The sequence below is a fragment of the Lissotriton helveticus genome, chromosome 7 (genome assembly GCF_964261635.1).
Source record: "Lissotriton helveticus chromosome 7, aLisHel1.1, whole genome shotgun sequence".
In the NCBI taxonomy this organism is placed as follows: Eukaryota; Metazoa; Chordata; class Amphibia; order Caudata; family Salamandridae; genus Lissotriton; species Lissotriton helveticus.
This window is the reverse complement of record NC_136068.1, coordinates 457,397,804-457,421,229: the sequence shown is the minus strand read 5'-3', so window position 1 is coordinate 457,421,229 and position 23,426 is coordinate 457,397,804. Positions and strand designations below refer to the sequence as shown.

Here is a 23,426-nt window from a genome sequence, read left to right as displayed (position 1 = left end):
CCCCTGCTGTGTGTAGGTATAGGCTTATGGCCAATCACAGGTAGCTTATATCTCATTGTATGTAGATGGGTAGCCAGTGACAGGCAACCCCTAAGCTCTGTAACTATGTATGTATTTTATATTGAGGGTCTCTTTAGCTGACCTCCTTGAACATCCTTTGTGCTCTGCCTCTCCAGCAGGTGAATAACAGCACAGTGGACTCACAGGGCGTGCAGACAATCGCTCTCTCTAAGGAGGTCTTTCTTAATGCTCAGAAGATCGGCAACCACCTCTTGGCACAACTGAAGTACTCAGATTTCGAGTCGCTATTCAAGAGCCAGCAGCCCTTTCCTGTGGGCTACCAGGATTTCCAGAGGTCTCTGTTGGAATGCGAGTCTGGTACCTGAGTTACCCCACAATTTTCTGTTGAAGCACATTTTCTCTTCTGTCCTCTCCAGTGCATTGTTCTTCCCACCTGACATATTCCAATCCAACTTACCTCTATCACCCCCTCCTGACAGGGATTGACTTACCTATTTGCCACTCTGGCATTTTCCTGGTGGTCTGCAGGCAGGGGCTGCTTTCAGAACCATGACCCGACAGTGAAATCCCCAATGTGCTCACTCTAGTTGCGGCCCTTGCAGTGTGGGGTTAGTTTGAACATTTTTGCCAGGAGTGAGCTTGGTTTCCATTTCAGCCCTGACTTCCTTCCACCCTTTTCCTCTCTTTTTGCCCCCTCTTCTCTTTTCAAACAGTCCAAGGCCAATTCCAAGGACTATTTATTGCCTAAACTGCACCATTCACAGTGGTGTCCCATCACCGGGTGTCCCGCAATCAAGGGTTTTTGAAGGGAAACGCGACTACCCTGTTTGGATATGTTCCTCCATGGAAAGTCACATCACCTTCTAGCAAAAACCCAAAAGAATCCCGTCCTCATGATCCTCATCAGGCCCTGAGAAAAATTTTGGTAACGTATAAGCACCCTTAAAACAATATACGCTTACTCTGTTTAAAAGCACTTTGCTGCTTGTGGGTGGACGCAACTGGCATTTATCTGGCTGCCATTAACCCATGCATGCGATGGTAGCTCCCCAGTTGCTCCTGTGTGGACCCATGCCAGTAACATCTGAAATCTGCCCAGAAGGGCGGACTCTTGCTGACAAAAGAGTGAATGTCATTCATAAACTGGGGGGCTATTGCCCATTTGCCTGACTCCTTTGACCTCAGCCGATTACAACAGCTAGTTTTTATTTCAATTTTTCAAGGGATAAGCCACAGATCATCTACCATAGTGTCTCTGTCTGAATGGACTAGATATGATGGTGTCTCCTGGTGGCTAGCACTGTGCCCAGGGTCTAGGAATCTGTTGCTTCTTGGCTTTCTGTATATAGAATATAAATGGTGCCACTATTACCAAATGTCTTACGTGACAGTTTGCATGAAGATGTGTATGGTAACAACCAAACCTCATGCCCAATTAATTAGATTAACGACGGCCTACATGACGGATTGCATAACCTCTTCAGTACAAGTGGCACGCCAGATTGCATCACAGTTTGTAACATCTTTATGTAAAGGATTGCATGACCAATTGCATAGCAAACTGCTTACAGAAGGTATATTAACTTCGCAAGAAAGAGCAGGACAAATTGTACCTCAATATAGCATTATGCTCAGCCACAAAGCGCTTAAGCACATTTTAAAATTTTTTTTTTTTATTAACAGTTTTCTATAGCGCGAACATGACCCATGGATATCAGAGCGCTTAACATCATATGGTATGGGTTAACACAATGTACATAAAGCAATAAGATCTTACAGACTTAAATAGTGTCATTTTAGACTTAGGGCCAGATGTAGGTGGCCATTTACCGATCGGTAACGGCCGATTTCGGCCGTTACCGACCGGTAAATGGGTTTTTGGTATGTAGGGGGCTACATTTACAGATTCGGTAAATTTACTGAATCAGTAAATTTACCGAATCGGTAAAATACCGAATCGGTAATTTTACCGATTCGGTAATTTTGGGATGTAGGTGGGACTTTTCAGAGTCCCTAAGAGCTTACAGGTTCGGTATTTTACCACCCAATTCAATTGGGTGGTAAAATACCGAATCCAGGTGTGCATGCACATGTGTGCATGCTCACCTATGCCATGTGACAGACAGACATGCCCTTAGGGCATGTCTGTCTGCCACATGGCACACATGCCAGTATTTGGGATGCTAGAGGGTGTCAAAGTGACACCCCCTGCACCCTTGCTGGAATCGGTATTTACCGAATCAGTAAATACCGATTCGGTAATGCCCATTGATTCCTATGGGCTTCAATGCCCATAGGAATCAATGGGCATTACCGAATCGGTATTTACCGATTCGGTAAATACCGATTGTTACAGAATCGGTAATTCAATTACCGATTCTTCCTACATCTCCCCCCTTCTATTTTACCGATTCATAAATACCGAATCGGTAAAATTCGGTATTTATGAATCGGTAAAATAGTATTACCTACATCTGGCCCCTAGTCTCTAAATAGCTAAAATAGGGAAACAATAAAGGGTCGGTATTGATTAAGACATGAGTTAACAATGCTCTGAGGTAGTATATCTTTAAGGCTCTATCATTTACATTCTCATGTTGGGTATCTAGTCATCAGCAGGTTTGGGAATTGCTATATAAATACCAACAACCAATATCACTTTAGTCCACCATAAAAGACTGTAATGACAGCATGGAATGTTTTGCTTTGAGAGTACATGACTAAACCCAATAACTAACAGTAACCAATAACACTGAACAAACCATTAACCTTGGGTTCTGGAGCAGCGAGCTGCACAGCGTAAGCCGCTATATAAATGCAATTTACAATTGCAATGACAAAACAATATAATAAGTAAGGATTTACACCTAAAGCTGTGCGTAAATGAAACCTCTTAATTTCAGTGAATGACATTATTTTAAAGTTGGCAACTTTGGGAGCAAGGAGCCTAGTTATTAGTTAAAGTCTATGAAGTTGCTACTGAGGCCTTTATGGGGGCATCTCGTAAAGGCCAGCAGCACCAAGCTCTGCCCCGCATTGTTATTGATACCCCAAGCTAATCCAGTACCCACCAACTCCAATAGCAGTAGAGAAACTTCAATATCCTCATGGCGAAGCATTGTTCAGGGCCTTGCTGTCGAATTCCCTGGTCTGAAGCCTACAACATCCTGCTTGTCCAGGGCCGGATTAAGATCTATCGAGGCCCTAAGCACTTAAAAGATTTTGGTGCCCCCATATATAGCCGATTCACAATATAAACAATAACAAACCGTAAAATAAAACTCTACTTTTTTCAATGAAACAAAACATGGAAAATAATGTTTATTTATGTATACTTCCACTTTGTTTATAGGTTCAGCTGCACCATTTTCAACTTTGCACCATATGGTCCATTGTAAATCCAGCAATTGAAAATGTCTATTGTGCCTCTTTCCCGTGATGCCCTAAGCATGTGCTTATATTGCTTACTGGTTAATCTGACAGACCATTTTACCTGTCTGAGCTTGTCAATTGGGCCCTGAATCCTCTGCTCTGCTGCTCTCTCAGTTCCCGACTTTACCCAATATTGTCCTTCAGCATATTAGTCCTCCTTTGGACCTCAAACCCATTCCTAATGGCTCTGCCTTGAAACCATCCTATCCCAATTATCTCATCCCTTTTTCATTTACCACCTATCCCACCTCACTCCACTGGCTGTCAAACTCCCCCTTTTTTTCTTTCTCTAATGAAACTACCTTTTGCAATTGCACTTTCCTATCTTTCGTACTTTCTTTCACTTACTGTGCCTGGTCCTTACAACATTTTTTCTTTTTTCAGGTCTGCAAAACCATCCAAGTGACAAGGACACAAAATTCCGATCTGCAAAATGCTGCTACCTTTGTGGCCTGTGAGTTTTCTGCTTTTCTTTCTTTCAAACTGGCGGGGTCTTTGGGTACTCCAAGGGTCAGTGCAAAGAAGGAGAGGGTTTAATACCGAAGATTATGTGTAGAATGTTTCCAGTGAAGTCTGTTTTAGTGGCCTCTCCTAACAGAGGATCCAAACGAGATAGACCAAACTCTGCCAACATAGACTCCACCTTACTGCACCAGTAAAAAGTAGAACAAGCTGGTTCTACTTGCTTTAAAACATCACTCTCATGTACAGTACACAAATCCAGTTTGAATCAGCCCACCTTCTTGTTCTCCTTGGCAGAGTCCTTTTGAGACCGTCGTCCCTCCAACCTGGATCACTACCAAAAGCTAGCTTGGACTACACCAAACGCGAGTCATATGCAAGGATCCCTCCCACCAAACCAACTTCCTGATTTGTTTTCCTGTCCCCGGGACAAGGATCGCCACACGCAGTACTGAAAAACCCTATCGTGATTTGTTTTAGTGGTCGCTATCTGTGTGCACTGGTTTTCTTGTTCTCCCCATCCAGGTGCTTTACCTGGTTGGGAAAATTTCATAGATAAGTTCACCGAGCCAAGATTTTGTTGTGGACCTCTGTCTACTGCTATGATGGTGCACGCTGCGTGCTTGCGCATAGAAGAAGGCAGGCACAGGATTGTTAAAGCATTTCCTGGGCTTGTGGCTTGAGATCAGGATTACTACTTGCTAGGCAACCTACATCATCAGGAAGTCCCTGCTACTCACATAATCTAATTCCTTAATGTGGAGCCAGTTCCAAACTCTCCAATAGCTCTTTGGAGGAGCAGGAGAAGAAGGTGTTTGACGGTATCTTATTCTGATCTCTAGGCCATTATCCATGAAGCATTTAATGCTGCCTTGGTACAATATGCTTTGAAACGGCAGAAAACTCCTTATGAGGAGGAGAATGAGTCCAGCTCAAAAAGAAAATGTATTAATGGGCTTCAACTTCAAGAAACCCCTAAAACAATAAGGGACATGTTGGGGTTCCAGCCAAAAAAAATCTAACAGATGACCTCTTTTTTCAATATAAGTCTCCTCCAGCAGATGACTTGTCAATGCATGCATGAGATCATAGAAAATATATTCCAAATGAGGTTTCTATCAGTTTCTCTTTAAAAGGCATGTTCTGGAGAAATATGAGGCAAAGTATCCTCAAATACCAAAGGTGAATACTTTCCTGGCCATTATGGCTAGTTCATCTTCTTTGGCATCAGAAGAAGCCTCCTTTTCAGATCACACAGATAAGAAGGTGGAAGGGGTGATTAAAAGGCCATATGCATCCATCAATTATTCTTTACTTTCTTATACCTACACCACATATGCCTTTCAAAGGACTTTTAGCCTGGAGATTAATGGCTTGGCTGCAGCGATTGGGTTGCTAAAGTGAGGTAGCCTGTGGCATCTGATGTTCCAAAAACGATTCACTCTGAAGTCATATGCAAAACATTTGGGGATCTTCTTGTTATGGTGTAGGAGATCATGTTGTGATCCTGTATCATGAGATCCTTGTAAGATTCTGGATTTCTTACCAGAGGGGGTTTCCAAGGAATTGTCTCCCCCAACTTTAACAGCCAAAAGAGCTTCAATTAATTCTTTAAGAGGGATAGAAAATGATCTGTTGCACATTGTTCTGCTAGCGAAAAAACTTCTGAGGTCCTTTCGGGTGGAGAAGCCGAAAGTATCTAAACCTATCCCTTCCTGTGATCTTTCTGTAGTTTTGCCGGGGTTACAAAAGGAACATTTTGAGCCATTCGACCAGGTGAAGATATCATGGGTTGCCGCTAAGTTAGCCTTCTTGGTGGCAATAACCTCTGCAATGAGGTAGGGCGAATTAACATCTCTCTTAATTTCTTACCCTTTTTTGAAGTACTTACCTGATAGAGTCGTTATTAGGTCTGATCCTAAGTTCAAACCAAAAGTGCAGTCTCAGTTTCACTATTCTCAGGAAATTATTCTCCCGGTTTTTCAAGACTCAGATAATGTTCTTTCATCTCTGGATGTTAAAAGAGCTATCTATGCTGATCTATTTGGAGAGATAAAGAGAATTCAGAAAGTCTGAATCTCTGTTTCTCTCTTATGGATCGACAAAGAGAAAAAAACAGCAATGGCTACTGTCATTAGACGGGTCATGCAGGCAATTTCTCAGGCTTACATTTCCTTGGGAGAACAGCTTCCAGATAACGTTCTGGCTAGGTCGATCCAAGCCATAGCCACATATTGGGCAAGAGTAGGAGCGGCTGCTTTGGAAGAGATAGTGTTGAAACCCTGCACAATACCAAATACCTTTCTCTCTCATTACAGAATAGAGATGAAAATTGCTAATCCTTTTGGAGTGTCTGTACTAAAATCATCAATTAAGCAACTGTTGAATATAAGTATAATTCTCGAGCAGCATAACATTGTGTCTGTCTGCTTTCTTGGCACAGGTACATCCTCATATGTACACTCTGGTAGTGATCCCCGCTGGAGGCTGGTTGGCCTCATATGTAAGGACTATGACAAGGTGGACTAGTCTAAAAGTAATGAAGATTACTGCTATGTAACTGCTTCTTTATAAAAACACATGGTTTAGGGGAAGAAAAACAAATACATCATTACATTCTCTACCCATTGGAGAAATAAGTGTTATAGATGAGTTTTAACTTGAAGTGAACACACACCATGTTGTTCTTAAATGATCGGCCACAGAACTCGAGCAAACAGGGAGGAAGAGGTTCTGGGGACAATAGAGCTCGGGCAGATTGTCAGGAAGAAGTCATCAGGAGAAGTGGGAAGGGAAGAGTTGCAAGGGAAAGCATGGGCAGACCTAATGTAGGGGAGGAGAAGCTAGATATGCCATGAGACCAGCTCTTGACAGAAGTAGGCCGGCCTATGAGAGTTAGAGAAATTCAACGATGGTTTGTACCTACTGCTGACACCTGTCTCTGTCTGAGCCATTCCGAGAACAGAACAGCAGTGTTCTATGACCTGAAGGGAGTTGGCAACTGCACTGTACCAGGAATAAGCCTTCCTTCTGCACACACTGCCCTCTGGATCCCTGAATATCTCGGCTTGTATTGAAAAAAACTGTGCACTTTGCCCTGGTTAGATTCCATATGAATCAACCAATCAGCGACAAGTAGCACACGAATGAATCATCAGCTCTAGATGTGCATTTCTATCGGTTGCTAATGGCACCCACTACGTAAAACAGGTCCCCTCAGCTCAAAGCCGCTGTGGGCATCTCCCGATTGTCTCGAGGAGCAATCATCATAAACAAAGCTTCTACCATGAAGTAGACCATAGAAGAAAACACAGGTTCACTCTTTACCTCTTTCTTCATAGAATGAGGGTGACTGGTTACAAAAGGGACCTCACAAGTATCAAACAGAAGACCAACTATATTATAATTATATCTATTGCTTATTAACCGGGCCCCAAAGATTTCTTTTTTTGATTTAATCATAGTAAACTTCGAGGATAGTTTACAGTTGTTAACGGAATTCTTTCTTTCAGGTCTCTCGGGCCTTATGATGGTGCTCCTTGCAAGACTGCAAACTACAAGCCAGCAGTAGCTACACATGTCTGCTTTCATGATCAGGTAGGTATCCTCCTAAGCCAGAGCCTCTGGGGCCTCCATAGAGATGCATAGGATGCAAAGTATAAGAGTGATTTTTTTCCTTTTGAGGATTGGCATGAACCCCCCTTCTCTGTATATTTGGATAATTACCTCTAGAGTCAGGAGGTGGAGTTAATTTTAGTCTCCTGGATAATTAAATGTTTGTCTTTTATTTTTAGGCTGTAGGATCGAAAATGCTTGGTGCAGTGTACATGTGACTTCCTGCCCGTAATTGTGTCATTATGACCAGTTCCATATGCTTGGTGTTCTGGTCCAAGAGATCTTCTTTGCTATGTGCCCCCTGAGAGTTGGAAGTGCTCTATGTGTTTTTTAATGTTCTCACCCAACAGAGAATAAGACTCTGGTGGGTGGAGATGGTACACCAGCAGAGTGGCACGTACCACCCCCATGACCAGGACAGACTAACGGTTGTTGGAATGGAGAAATATTTGTAGGACACTGCCTTATTACCTTCATCCAAACATACTAGCTTTCCTTGTGTAAACCCATGTACTGTGTCATGACTGGGCATCGATTCCTCAATACCCCTCGTTGCATGTGGTGTGCACAAGGGTGGATGGGTCCTTGAGAGGTGAGGTACCTCGATTGGGTCCCCCTGACATATGTATCCCTGAAGGGTCTAGGATGCTCCATAGGGTTCAGCAGTAGCAGATTTGCTTGCCAGTCCCCCTGAATAGCTCTCCCTTTTCCGCTCCCGGTAGAAATCATTGTAAAACCAAGTGCACACGTCTGATTTTGAATTCACTTCCACTTGAATGGAGTAGGAAGTGTGTGTGTGTGTGTGTATGTGTGGCTCTGTGTGTGTGTGTGTGGCACTGTGTGTGTGTTTGTGTGGCTCTGTGTGTGTGTTTGTGTGGCTCTTTGTGTGTGTTTGTTCGGCTCTGTGTGTGTTTGTGTGGCTCTGTGTGTGTGTGTGGCTCTGTGTGTGTGTGTGTGTGTGGCTTTGTGTGTGTGTGTGTGGGGCTCGGTGGCTCTGTGTGTGTGTGGGGCTCTGTGTGTGTGTGTGTGTGGCTCTCTGTGTGTGCAAATGCAATAGGTCTTGCATTTGTGAGAGACTAAGCTACTGGCATTGTAAATGACAATGCCATTTATTTATCTGTTTTCAAAACCAACACATAAATAAAATGTTTGTCATTTACAATGCCAATAGCTCAAACGTTTGCAAAGGCGAGACCGTTGCATTGTAAATGCTTGTTGATTTATTGTAATGGTAAACAGTTGAAGTTATTATCGGGCTGGTTGCAGTCCAAGATCTCGAGATAGATAAGAGTATATCATTGTTAACTTGTGTGCTAGAGGTTTTTAGTGTCAATTCGCGAGGTACCATCTGCCGCCAATAGATCGGAAACTGTAACTTTGTTGTAGAATATTAGCAGTGATTGACTTTGGTAGATCCTGTTGCGCAAAGGAGAAACTGCATTAGTCAAGCTGATTTCTCGCTGGCTGAGACCTTATCTGTGGGCATGTTAACTTTGGAAAACATCATTTCGCTTGTCCCCTTGCATGAGTATTTACTTTAAATTTCATTAATGGAGCAGACAAGGATATTGTATTAAAAGTGCTTGCTTTAATCCTTTTAGAGAGAATTTGTGTGTTCACGGAGATGTTGTAAAGGATCGTGAATCGTTGCAAGGAGCAAGAGTTTCTTCACAGTGTGCCACACTGGAATTGGTTGATGGATGCAGATGCAGCATTGCTATTGGTTGTTATGTCATCAAGTATTGCGCTGTGATAAGTCAGGATAGGGAGAGTCAAGCAGAGATTGAATACTGGTGCTGCATGACAAGTTGGGAGAGTTAGCAAATTCATATGACATAAACATCAACATAATGAAATCCTTGCAGAAACGTTTCCGCATCCAGTTAGACGATTAAGCTATCCTAAATATCAGGACTTCTGGAAGGAAATTTCTGGTAAAAAAAACTGGTTGGAAGTATAAGGCAGTGGTGTGACTTATATAATTGGAAGAATAGATGGGAAAAGAAGCCGGAGAAAAGGCAGAAGAAAATTGTGGTCGCTTTGGGGAGACAGAGAAGCTGCCACCTCCTCCCCTACCCCCCACACAGACGGAGTGCAGGCTCGAAATTCTCCCCTAAGGGAAGTACACGGAGGGGAATATGTACATGTGTCTTGGGGTCAAGGTGATATTGCCACGTTCACAAATTCGTTTCTGAAATTAAGAGAAAATCCTGATTAGTGGTAAACGCAAGTTAATCAGTTTGTAAAAAATTCAAAGCTCTTGTGGGTGGACTTGAACACTGTGTTACTAGTGATTTGTGGACAGAATGTAAAGTGTCAATACAGTGGACGAATGCGTAGCCACCGCGGGTGGCTGGGACAAATACTCCTTCACCTGATGTGATGACAAAGTGCGACTAGGTGATAAACCTTTTGAAGGGTAAGGTTCCATAGAAAGAGATTGATTAGTGGAAAATAACTCATACAGGTCAGCAGGATAAGGAGTCAGTATATGATTATTATAAGCGATTGCTACAACTGTTTAAGCAGCACAGTAATTGATAACCGAAGAAGAGGAAATATGAGCAACTTTATGTCTCAATTTTTTCTTGGGTGACAGCCAAAGATTAGCATGCATATTCAGCAGAATGTAATATGCTGGCAGTACAAGCCGTTATATGAAATCCTTTGGCATGCGAAATACTACAGTGATATGGAAGAAATTAAGTAAAAGCAGCTTAAAGAAAAGTTTCTGTTGGTTCAGGCTTAATTGGCCCAGAAGGGATTTCAGAATAGGCCTTATGTGGGAAAGGTTGGCGTAATGCAGGGAGTAGGATACACATCTGGAGAACAGCCGGAGTATGGAGATAGTGGTGGTTTATGAGGTAGAATTCAAGGTGGTCCTGTGGATCCAAGTACAGGGATTGATATTGCAATGTGAAATCCATGTAATTATTGTAACAAGTTGGCACATTCTCTCCCACTCCATGTTCACCTTGAGGCTAACCACCTTACCTACGGAAATTGCTTAAAACCTTACTCTTTCCCTAATACCGCTCGCAGTTTTTTTTCAATGAACTGCTATCAGCGCTGGAAGCCTTCGGGTAGCTTTGTGCTTAACATATGTTTTATTAATTCATTCATTCATTGGAAGGGGGAATTCCACTTAAATCCCAAATAAAGGGTTAAATGACAATCAGGTGGCAAACAAAAATCATCAGCAAAAACAGAATGTTAGCCTGATGTAAATGACGAATTACCAAATACAGAGAATGCAAAATCCCAATATTTCTCAAGCACAGATGATGCAGATTCCCCAGGCCCTGATGCCACAACAGCACATGGGGAATCCTGGGTTTAAAATTTAGCAAGGCCCTGAAGCCATTAAAACCTTTTTTCAAACCATGATGCTTTTCAGCAATTTCCTGTTTCTGATTTTTCAGAGGGCGATGACTCTGATCAGTAACAATGACAATGCCTGAGAGGGGAGGGAAGCCCAAACCTACCCCTCTAGGCAAAACAAATCCAAGTTGTGGGAGTTGCCAATAAACAAATTACTAATCCTGTTTCATAGAAAGTGCCTGAAAAGATAGGGTCGTTCTAGGAAGACCATCAGTTTGTAATTTGTGATTCTAGTCCCATGGACCTTTTAGGACAAGATTTATTGTGCAAGCGAAATTGCACTCTATATTTCACAACAGATGGTTTGAATTCCAAACTCACAATGAAGATGTTGATTTCAAACTGGCTAGATAAGGGACAGCTGTCATCTGTTACCCTTAATGACTCTTGAAGATTTGCCCTTAGATCTTACGGATACTGGGGGGCGTGGCCAAGTCGGTGACCGATATGGCGGCCTGACTCGAAAGCTCCGGAGCCATTGTAGCTAAATTTTCACCCGCCGGCCCACATATGCTCTGATGCGGTCACCCGCGTATTACTGGAGGCGCTGGGGATGTGTACTATCCTGTGCCCCAAAAACGGTGACTGGATGTGCCCGTGGTGCTGAGAACTAGACGCTGCATTGGAGGCCCTGAGTCGACAGGGGACTCGGGTGAGCCTGAGGGCAGGGCTCGAAGCTCACTGACGCTCTGGACTGATCCGTGCTTACGGTGCCCTTTCAGCAGCGGCACTGGCTGCAGCGGGAATTAGGCTGCCTCGCTATTGCCATCGATACTACCGCCCCCTAGGAAGTAGAAACAGGAGTTAGTGTGATAGCAGCTGAGGCTGCCTTCCTCCTCTGATATCAATGGCGGTAAGAAACACAATGTGGGGGGTATCCTGCATCACGACGAATCAGGCATTGATTCCCCTGCAGAGTGTGGATGTTTGCCGAAGGCGCTATCTCAGAGGCACATGTGAGGCTTATAGCAACTCCAGTACAAGGAGTTGCATACACCAGAATTGCCTTCAATATACATGCTCATCAACGCTGCTTTCAACTGCGCACAGCTGCTCCACTGTGTGGATGCCTACTTGCTGGGTGCTTGCTTATGACCCACACAGCGCTGAAGAAATGTGCCACTAGTAGTCATTACCTTTGCAAAACCACTGTACTTACCTGCAGTACTGGGACAGACTGGGCCTATAGATTGCATCGTGACACGGTTGGTTGCACACAACGTATATTGGTGATCCCAAAGCAGGCAAACACTCTCCCAGAGTCTCTATCCTGCCACTGGGACTACACAATGGGTTGCACTGACCCCAAGCAACGGCAATTGAACTTTGAGGGTGGAAAAACCCTCAGACAAGAGGAGACTGATGGCACCACTGAACCAGAACAGAGCCAGCTTGAGGGTGCGGCAGCCATCATGGTCGAAATTAGAGCGGGTTTCCAATCAATCGATGCCCCCTTGGACACTCTTACCAGTCGCCTTGATGATATCAATGGTCGCTTAGAGGCACAGGATATCCGGCTTGACAAAGCAGAACATCGGATCTCCAAACTGGAGGACATCCACCCCTCTATCCAGAAAAGATTGGATAAGACAGAAGGCATACTTAAACAACTTGTAACGAAAGCAGAAGATTTAGAAGCGTGCTCGCGCAGAAATAACCTGCACGTAGCTGGAATTGGGGAATTGACCAACACAGGCTCCATGTCCAGATTTATTGAATCCATCATGGTGGACTTGTTTGGGAGGGAATCCTTCTCTGCCACATTCTCTGTTGAGCGGGAACATCGATCATTGGGCCCCCAGCCACCTTAGGCGAACCCTAGGATTATTATTTCTAAACTCCTCAATTACACTGCGCTCCGGCTGTCCAGAGAGCGCAGTTCGCTCTCCTATCAGGGCTCAAACATTTCACTATTTCCTTACTTTACGCTCTTAGTACAATAAACCTGCCACAAGTATACCAATGTGAAACACTCACTCCAGAAAGCAAACATTAGATATGCTATGCTATACCCGGCTAGACTCCGTGCACAGGTTGGGAATAAATTGCATAATTTTGACACTCCAGATGCAGCGGTCAAATTCTGGAAAAACCATCAGCACACAACGCAGCAACAAGACAAAGATGGACGAGTCAATCCTGATGCTTGATGTTATTCGAAATCTGTCAAAGTGCTGCACCTCTGAAACATTGGCTGCATTGACGAACCAATGGTGTATTTACTGGATTAACTATACTGAGACTGTCAGTTGACTTATACGCGATAAGAATGGAATCGCCATATCACCTCTTTATCTAGCAGCACAAGCCTTGACTCAAATCATGAAACCGGGTTGAGTGGACAAATCTTCAGCAGTGACTATCCGGATAAGTGATGGCTCCGTCGGAGCGTTGCTATTCCCCTCAGGATATCTTCCAGCACTCTTTCCTACCCTCCCTTCCCTGTGTTCATTGTTACCTACTTGGTATTCACCGGGTCCTGCTTATTTGTGTATCCGATGGAGGTGGGGGGGGGGTTGAACTGGGTTGTTTGTTTTAGTTTAGTTTTTATTAGTCATTTAATTTGTCTGGACCATACTATTCTGTACAGCATGACAAGATGCGATCCTATTTTACCTGATGTATTCAACAGATTATTGGTGGCTCGATGAGTGCTAAGGAGTTAAACACTACTGACTTGCGCCTTAGATGTTTATCTTGGAATGTAAGAGGACTCATGTGCCCAAAAAAGAGTAGACAGGTGTTGGCTTATCTAGCAAGACACTCCATTCAGATTGCTTTCCTATAAGAGACACACTACGCGCCGCTCCCAACTCATGTGTTTGCTGCATCATGGGGCAAACCCGTTTTATTTTTCCTGCTATAGTACCTACTCCTGTGGGGTGTGCATCTTAGTACACCACTCTCATCCCTTCCAAACCATATCAGTGGTGACGGACCCAGAAGGCAGATTTCTCTTGGTTCAGGTATCTCTTCGGGGTGTGCCAGTGCTTCTGACTAACATATAGGCTCCAAACGTTGACACATCTGATTTTTTCTCCACAATAGCTTTGCACATTGTCCAATTAAACTCGGACACCATATTAATGGGTAGGGATTTCAATCTCACACTGGACCCCATCACTAATACTACCGGACCTGGACGTGTCACAAAGCCACAAGCTACAAAAGACCTTCTCACTCTTCTACAGGCAGTATTGTTTGTGGACCCCAGGTGCAATAATTATCCTGAGTCCCGAAACTACTCCTTTTACTCTGCCACACATGGCACTTAGTCCCGAATCGACCTTTGGTATCTCACACCACAGCTTCTCTTAGACATACAGAAAGTTGAATATTTACCCCACACTAACTCCGATCATTCCCCGGTATTGCTGGGTGTGGTTTTCCCTTCGGTTCCTAAGCAGCCTCCCTTATGGAGATTCCCTGCCAATGCTCTACTAGATTCAGTATTTCGCAGTGAAGTGGGGGACGCTATTACAGAATTCTTTGAAATGAATGAGGGCACTGTAGATTTGCAGCTTGTGCTTTGGGATGCATTTAAGGCCTTTATCCGGGGTGTCTGCATTTCAAAACATGCCGGTGTGTTGGGTTCATTTCAAGAGGAATTGAACAAAATAGAACAGAAACTAAAAGATATTGACCTGGCAATGCAAACTACCCAGTCCTTGCAAGTGCTCTGGGATTGCACTAAGCTAATGGCTGAATTTACTGACGTGGCTGGGTCAAATATATGGAAAAATATGCCAGGGCCCGAGTGTACGGAGAGGGGGAGAGACGATGCAGAACACTTGCACACCTCATTAGACCACAGTATCAATCGACATTTGAGACCCAACTAGACACTGACGCGGGGTACTCACTAATAAAGGGAACAGACATTACTATAGCTTTTCTTTATTATTATACCAAATTATACCAGACAGACCCACCTGCTGGACAGGCCCTTAATGACTATTTACAAGAGATAGTTATGGTCTGGCTTGAAGAGGGACAGCAGGGGTTTTTACCTCACCGATAGACGCAGCTGAAATCAAACAGGCAATAAAACACCCAACTAGCAGCCGTGCCCCGGGGTCTGACGGACTCTCTGGTGAATTTTATAAAACCTATCAACATGAAATTTCCCCCCACCTCTTGGAGGTATATGACTAGGCACTGCAGAGCCAATCACTTTCACCAACAATGCGCGAAGCTATTGTCACACTACTACTCAACCCAGACAAATCTCCCCTTAAGTGTCAGTCCTATAGGCCATTATGACTACTTAACCACGACTTCAAAATTCTCGCTAGAATACTTGCCACTCAGCTGGCATTACTAGTCGACACCACACTATGCCACTTTCAGGCCGGATTTATTCCAGGAAGGTCTACGATGCCCAACCTGCACGCAGTCTTCTCGGTGATAAATCAAATGGAACCTACTTTACCAGTGGCAGCAGTTACGCTGGACCCCGAGAAGGCCTTTGATTCTTTAGAATGGTCTTTTCTGTTTGCTTATAACAAAGAGAGTATCCACGGGTCTACAAAGAAAAATATATCCAATCTGTTGTACAACATGAAACAAACCACTCTGAATATAGAAAGAGATAGTCTATCCTCTTTGGATACCCATCAGTCACCAAACCTGGTGATATTCTTCCTAATCTGGGTTTCCACACACACATCACTCTGGGGATTATACGGGCTATAGAATAGCTTGCAGCCCAAAATACACCCGAGTGTGTGATCTCTAAGCTAGAGTGAGTTCTTACCAGATGAGTCAAATGGCGATCAGTGGGATTTATAGTGCAGTGCTCAAGTGGAAAAAAGTGAGAAATGTTAAAATTGATCTATGAGACACCTAACTTTATTGATGTGTCTCATAGTACAAGCTAAAAAACAGTGCAAAGATAGTGTTTAACAAATACCTATCTAGGATCTTAACATGGTCAACATGTTTCAGCACAATTGGTTAACAACATCTAACCGTGCTTTCTTCAGGACCTAATCTTGAGATGCTACTGCTATAAACAAATTATAAGTGTATATAAAAACAAATAACCAAATGGTTCACATTGATACCACCATAGTCACCCAATTTGTGGTATGAACAAGTCCTTCCTCATGAACCATCCTTTGACAGACGATGTCTACGAGAGAGAAAAATGTCATCTTTCAGTGTGGAATGTACAATGATTACAATAGATACAGATAATATTATAAAAACATATTTTGAAAAAAGGTGTAGTGGCAATTCTGAGATATATATGCCTACCAACAGCGCCCTTTTATCTGACGTCTCATTCAGGGTTCTCACCTTATAGTTCAAAGGGAGCTGCCTCACCCTACCTGGCAACGGCTCAGGATAAACATGAAGCACCGCTCTGGATAGGAGAGAGAAACCAAACATCATATTGAGGTTCCTCCTCCTACCAACACATCTTACAAAGTGCACACTTGCTACACAGACACACCCCGTGTGCCCCACCGCTGTCAGCTCGTCATCTCATAGATATCGTATGCTAAGATTGTCTTGTCTTGTTAGGTATTAGAATATCTACTATGTGGCATATTGCATAGAATATAACATCTTGGGGAGGAACTACCAAAAAATCTCTATTCACATCGTACCTAGAGTCTCCAGTATGAATAGAGTACTGAGCTTTAAACACTCCTAGAGAAAACAGAACTGTCTTCTCATAGAGGAATGTGCCAATATAAACTGCTTTACTTTTATTTACGCCCGATCGGGTCTATTTTTATCTGCTCCTGAAAATCGTGCAAGGCAGCAGACAATACCATTAGTAAACTACCAGTCGTGGTCTCCATCTGCTCCTGGCCCACAACAAAGCATAACAAATCACGCAAACACCAGCAAAAACTCTCACAATACCCCTCTTAGGCACCGAGGGCTAGATTGCATTCAATACGAGGATCGGGTACTACCAATTTTAATCCGGAAACAACTCATCCCGCAACAGCCAGTCTCGGGTGAGTCTCAGCCATAACACATAAACCCTGCAAGGCTCAGTGGGCTTACCTCTCCATCAGTACTTCTCGGCGGAAAGCTAAGCCGTCGGGAAGGTGCCGGTTAGCGGTAGCGGCCATGTTGAAATAATGATCTAATTGTTGATGGCGTGACGTCATCACCACGCGTCACCTTGACTGCTGGGTAATGTAGTTCTAGTGGGGATTTCTCTAAAAAGAGCCCCTTTAATGCATGGTAAGATGAATAATACCGTGTAAAATAGTGAAGAATGCCATAGGCAAACATGTCAGTTTCTTACTTCCTTGAAAGCCATGATCAAAACACTACTCTTTTATTAGAGAAAGAAGCATTAAAGCCATATCATTTGTTGGCCATAATATAATCGTGCCTAGTCTGCGAGTGCATGAACAGCTGTCAAAGGGCGGAATCTTCTTCGCAGTACTAAACTTGGTGTTACATACTGGATAGCTGTGTGCAATCCGTGTCTGACCTAGACTACGACTTTGCTGTGATTAGATTTCTACTAGTGGGAGCCATATTAGAACAGTATTTTTAAAATCGTCAGTATTATGTTGGTCATCTACTACAATAAGGAGTTAGGGCAATTACTAGATTCTCTTCAATCCTAACTTAATTAAAATAGGGTGGCAATAATGAAGGACCCTACATGTTAATGCAGAGAAAGGGGCTGGGCAGATTAATAGACAGTCCCTCTATGTGTACATTAGAATCTTACTCTTATCCCCAATTACTTATTTAATGTGGTACTATCTGCACTACAAAAGTGTCCAGGGTATCGCATCATTAAGGCCAATCTTGTCACTTTTCAATTTAAAAACCCATTTCTGTTCCTTCAGGAGTAGGAATTTGGAAACATCTGTTATGTGTTCTGGAATGTACGGTTTTTCTAATACCGTCCAGATAAAATCTATTGGACGATGATTGATTTCCAGAAAGTGATTGGTTAATTTGGTGGCTTGTCTTTTGCACCTTATTTCTATGTTCCATTATTCTCTGTTTGACTTTTCGTGTCGTCATGCCCATGTAGTTGAGCTTACAGGGACAAGTGATTAAGTAAATGACTTTCTCACTATTGTAGTTTGTGAATTTTTCTGCAACCAGGGTTTGTTGGTCCCTATGTCTACTGATTTAGATTTAACCGTCTGTGGGCACACAGAACACGTACCACAAGGGAAATGACCCTCAACTGGTGGCAGCCACCACAAGGTATCTTGATGTGATTCATGAGTGTCCCTGGGTCTGGTATGAACCAGCTGGTCACGTAAATGTGTACTTCTTTTAACGGCAAACAAAGGTTCAGGAATTTTCTCTGCTCCAATGTTCAGAATCTTCCAATGTTTCCGTACGCTCTTCTTGATGGCATTAGAGACGGTGCTGAATGTGTTAACAAAGGTGAGTTTGGATATCTCATCCTTTTGACTGGGTAATTCCAATAGCGCCTCCCTATGATTGTTTCTGGCTCGTCTCACTGAGCGTTTTATCAAGCGTTTAGGGTAATTTCTTGCTGGTAAGTTTGATGCCAACATATCAGAATGTTTCTTGAAACTATTCATTGTAGAATAGTTTCTTCGCAGCCTGAGAAACTGACCACACTGTAAGTTGTCTTTTAATGATTGTGGATGGTAGCTATCATATCTAAGCAAACAATTTCTTGCCATAGGTTTGGTATACAACTCCGTTTCAAGACCAGTAGGTGTTGCTAGGATTCGAAGGTCCAGGAACGCCAGTTTCTCTTTGCTCGCTTCCATTGTGAACTTAAGAAAGTTGTTACATCCATTGAGCCAGACCAGAAATGTCTTAATCTCTGATATTTCACCTCTCCACACCACCAAGATGTCGTCAATATATCGCCTCCAGAGACGGATAGAGTCTCTGAAGAGATTGGATGTGGATAGGACGTGCTCCTGTTCAAAACAGTGGATGTACAGGTTAGCCAGGCTGGGAGCAAAAACGCTCCCCATACTGGTACCTGCAGTCTGGAGGTATATGGTGTTTTCAAACTTAAAAAAGTTTTGTTTCATTGCCATTCGGGCACATGACATGATGAAATGTGTTGGAGTCATTGAGTCCAAGTCTCTCGCAGATAGTAATTCAGCTATGGCATCCAGGGTAGCATCCTGGGGAATAGATGTATATAATGACTCCACGTCAAATGAAACCAATACATCCGTCATCATATTGTATTCAACTTCAGGGAGCAACCTGAGGACATCCTTTGTGTCCTGAATGAAGGTAGGCATCTCCTTTACAATGGGTCTTAAGAAATAGTCCACAAACGTGGACAAAGGTTCTAACAGAGAACCAATCCCCGATATGATCGGGCGTCCTGGTGGTGGTCTGGTGGTTTTGTGCACTTTAGGCAATATATATAAAAATAGGGCAAAACTGGATGTTTTGTCTGTAAAAAAATTGCCTCTTGTTGTGTAATCCAGCCCTCATTACTCGCCTCCTCTACCATCACCGCAATCTCTGTTTTCAGTTTTTCAGTGGGATCTTCCTTAAGGGGGCGATATGCCACTCTATCCCCCAGTTGTCTGAGACACTCAGAGCGGTATGTTTCTGTGTCAAGAATAACTATAGCCCCGCCTTTATCTGCTGGCTTTATAGTTATATCTTTATCAGACATTAGGCTCCACAGGGCTGCTTGCTCCTTATTCGAGAAATTGCAAAATGTTTTGCGATCCTTCTCCAGGATATACGCAATATCATTGCTCACTGCCTCTTCAAAAGTCAATACATTTGGAGGAATCAGGTGAGTAGGTGGATTGAAAGTAGATTTATTCTTCAATCCTGTGTTGTGATCAGGTTCGTCAATAGGTTCCTCTTTACTTCTGAAGAAAAAGTGGAGTCTTATTTTGCGGAAGAAATTGGCCAATTCCCAATTGGTTTGGAAAGCGTCACCCTTGGTGGTGGTAAAGAATCCTAGACCTTTATTCAACACCCCTTCTTCATCAGTATTCAGAGTTCTACTACTCAGATTCATAACTAGTCCGAGTCTGCACTCGTCCCCGGTTGCCCCGAGGGTATTTTCTTGCTGCTCCGCAGCGTCCGCGGAGCAGATGGAGGGCTCCAGTGTACCTGCGCTCGTGGATTTCTCCTCCTCCCTCTGGAGCGGCCTCTGCCATACCCTAAAAAAGGCTGGCTATTGTAATACCCCGGAAAAGCCTGTGGTTGAAATGGTCCCATCGGACCCATAGGACCCATAGGACCCATTGGACAGGTGGCGGACATTGCCATGGTGGTGGCTGCCACCATTGTTGATAATGATTGGGTTGGCCGCCCTGCCATTTGTTCTGAGCACATCCTCTCCGGTACTGACCCTTATTTGAAAGTCCTGTTGATGCATCAGAATCACTGGTATTGGTGCTGTCATTAGAGCTGGTGCTGCCATAAGTGGAACCTATCCTCCAGCCTTTGGTGTTAAAGTCTGGGGAAACGTAATTATCACTGGTGTATGGATAGACACGTTCATGTGTAAATCTAGCCAAATCTTTTTTGAACTTTTCTATTTTTGAAAAGAGTATGTTGTCTTTAAACTCCTTGTTATTTTTATTTGCCTCTTCCTGATTTTTCTAAAACACAATATTAGTGATGGTTGACTTGATTTGTGTCTCTAACACCTGAATTTCTATCAAGATGGCATCCACTACACCACAGCTTTCCAAACTATGTGGCGCGCCACATTCCTGTGTCGCGCCACATATGTAGGTGTGTCGCATCAGCAGAGTCGCGCTGCAGGGGCTCTTAGAAGGGGCGAAGCAACAACAAAGCCCTATTAACATGCAAAGTCTTTAACGACCTGTGAAGTTCTCGGGTGCGGATCCAAATGTCCCGGTCTTAGCATGCTGTTTAGATCACCCCCGCGTGCCTTCCAAAAACAGGCAGAGTGGCGCTGCAGGGGCCATAATATGAATAATGGTCTTTTAAAGACCTGTGAACTGCTTGGGTGCGGCTGTGTGTGTGCCCCCGGAAAACGTGCCACAATTCAATATAAGGCAGAGATAAACAGGGCATGCTACGTGCAGTACGAACTACGCCAGATGTATTTTAAATTAAGTAGCCCATGTGTAGATTCTATCCTGGAACTGTTCAGAGCAAAATTCTTTCCATCTATTCGATATTGCTTCTTTCATATGGCTCTAAATTAAGAAAAGATCCGGAGACAGTCTTGTCCACCGCAGTCTGATATGGTTTGGGGCGTCCAAGTATGTTCAAGTCAAGATGTACAGCAATTCTGCAGATTGGTGAAATATTGTGACCTTGCTATCGGAGAACTTGAAAGATAACGGATAGAACCCATGCTCTGGCTTGTAGGAAGGGAAGCATCCCAGTTTAATGCACACTGTCACTTATGAATTGCACACCTTCTTTGAAGATTTCTTTCGGAACGTACCTAGCCATACATTGTAGCATTTTTAATTTCCCAATGAATTCCCAATATTTTTTCCAAGAAGCCGAGGAATATTTAAATATATGCAGTTTGGCTTATAAAAATATTGTAATCTTGGTTTTCAGTGGGAATCAGCACCTGTGCACTATTGTTTTGACCCCTTTTGCAAGGATATTACAAATGAGGGAGAGAGAGTGAGAAAGAGAGAGATGGAGACCGAGGGAGGGAGACAGTCAGGGCGAGAGGGAGTGAGACAGGGAGGGAGGGAGACAGTCGGATGGAGAGGGAGTGAGACAGAGGGAGGAAGACAGAGAGGGAGTGAGACAGAAGGAGTGAGACAGAAGGAGTGAGACAGAGAAGGAGTGAGACAGAGAAGGAGTGAGACAGAGAAGGAGTGGGACAGAGAAGGAGTGAGACAGACGAAGTGAGACAGAGACGGAGTGAGACAGAGACGGAGTGAGACAGAGACGGAGTGAGACAGAGACGGAGTGAGACAGAGACGGAGTGAGACAGAGACGGAGTGAGACAGAGACGGAGTGAGACAGAGACGGAGTGAGACAGAGAGGGATTGAGACAGAGAGAGAAGGAGGGAGAGATTCGGAGGGAGACAGATGGAGAGGGACAGATGGAGGGAAAGGCCACCTCCGCCACTGATTCCCTCACTAGTACCCTTTAACAGTGCCCTTCAAGTCTCTGTGTGTGGGGTGTGTGTGTGTGTGTGTGTGTGGGGTGTGTGTGTGTGTGTGTGTGGGGGGGGGGTGTGTGTGTGGGGTGTGTGTGTGGGGTGTGTGTGTGGGGTGTGTGTGTGGGGTGTTTATGTGTGGGTGTTAGACCTGTCTGCATCTGGGGGTGTTCTAACCATCATGATTTATTTTTGTCCCCCTTAGCCTCCCAGTGTTTCTATTTTTATTTTTTATGTCCACCAGGATTTTTCAGTGCTGTCAGGGGGCTAGGTGTTCCTTGACTATGACGCCATTTTCCCTTCATACACTGTGAGGCCTAGTCTAGCTCCTGGAAAATCTAGGGACACTCATGAACCTAAAATGGTGTCCACCAACTGCCATAACGGACATTCCAGGAGGACAGACCCATAGACTAACATGAGGAAGGTTCCAGAAACATCTAGTGGCTTCCAGAGGTCTCAGGCCACTCTATAAAAGGCCAGTGACCAGCAGCCATTTTGTGCAGTCTCAGGAGTGACCAGTGAGGAGAGAGGCGACTTGTGGAGGAGGATTGCGCACCAGTGGTGACCAGATCGACCTGAGGGCCGGCTGTCGCGTTATTGGGAAGTGCCCCCTTTCAGGCTGACCAAACCCCACTGTCACGTCATCCATTAATTGTGACCAGAGACATTGTGACCAGATTTCAAATCACCGGGTCATGTGTTGAAAAGACCCTCGCAAACTGCTGTAAAGCGACCCTTGTGGGTGACCTGAACACCTGCCCTGAAGGCTGTGGGTGGAGCAGGTGGACGTCGATCCAGAGCTGTATTGTCTGGCTGAGGAGTGAGGACAGCCACATTCACCCCACTCGAGACCAGCTCTCACACGGTGGAGAAAGGCGGTGAGATCGGCTGAGGCTCCTACCTGTGTGTAGCGCCGTCATCAAGCCTGACCCACACGCGAGTGAAATGCCCAGCTGTCCCGTGTGTTGACGGGAGGAGTCGTCGTTGGAGGGGAGGCGGAGTCCGGAGCCAGGAGGAAGGACCCGGCGCGTCAGAGGAGGTGCGCCCGAGGCGGAGCTTCGGCCTGAGGTAACGCGGAAGGAGGCAGAAGCGCCGCCACGGAACCGCCAGAGAAGCGTCCCCGTCTAGAGTAAGCCCTTCCCGTTTTCCCGCCCCGACGCCGACTTCCTCAGAGGCCCCGCCGTCAGCGCTAGGAGAGAACAACCGAGCGCGAGGACATCTCAAGCCGGATTGCCTTCAGACAAAGTAAGCGGGGGAGAAACGAGGGGAAGCGGGAGGCGGCAGAGCCGGCTGACACAGAGCATTGAAGCGGCAGTGTTGGGAAAAACTACTGAAAAACTAATGAACCGTCAGGAATAGAAACGTGAGGAACTTGGCCATCAACCCTCTCAGTATATTAGTATCCGTTAAGACCAAGCTAACAACAGGGGGAGCAGTGACAAAGGG

At 44.4% G+C, this 23,426-nt stretch overlaps 1 protein-coding gene across 3 annotated transcripts in view; it reads left to right on the top strand.

Annotated features, from left to right (window-relative positions):
* The window catches only part of LOC144766815 (uncharacterized), a 502,863-nt gene that overhangs the window by 150,981 nt on the left and 328,456 nt on the right, over nt 1-23,426 (top strand). For 2 of the 3 annotated variants that reach the window (XM_078650543.1, XM_078650540.1), the window contains exons 3-5: nt 177-378; nt 3,838-3,907; nt 7,428-7,512. In XM_078650543.1, the coding sequence (XP_078506669.1) occupies nt 177-378; nt 3,838-3,907; nt 7,428-7,512 (357 nt within the window). The remainder of the gene's footprint in view (nt 1-176; nt 379-3,837; nt 3,908-7,427; nt 7,513-23,426) is intronic. The other variant, XM_078650542.1, reaches the window with a different exon arrangement.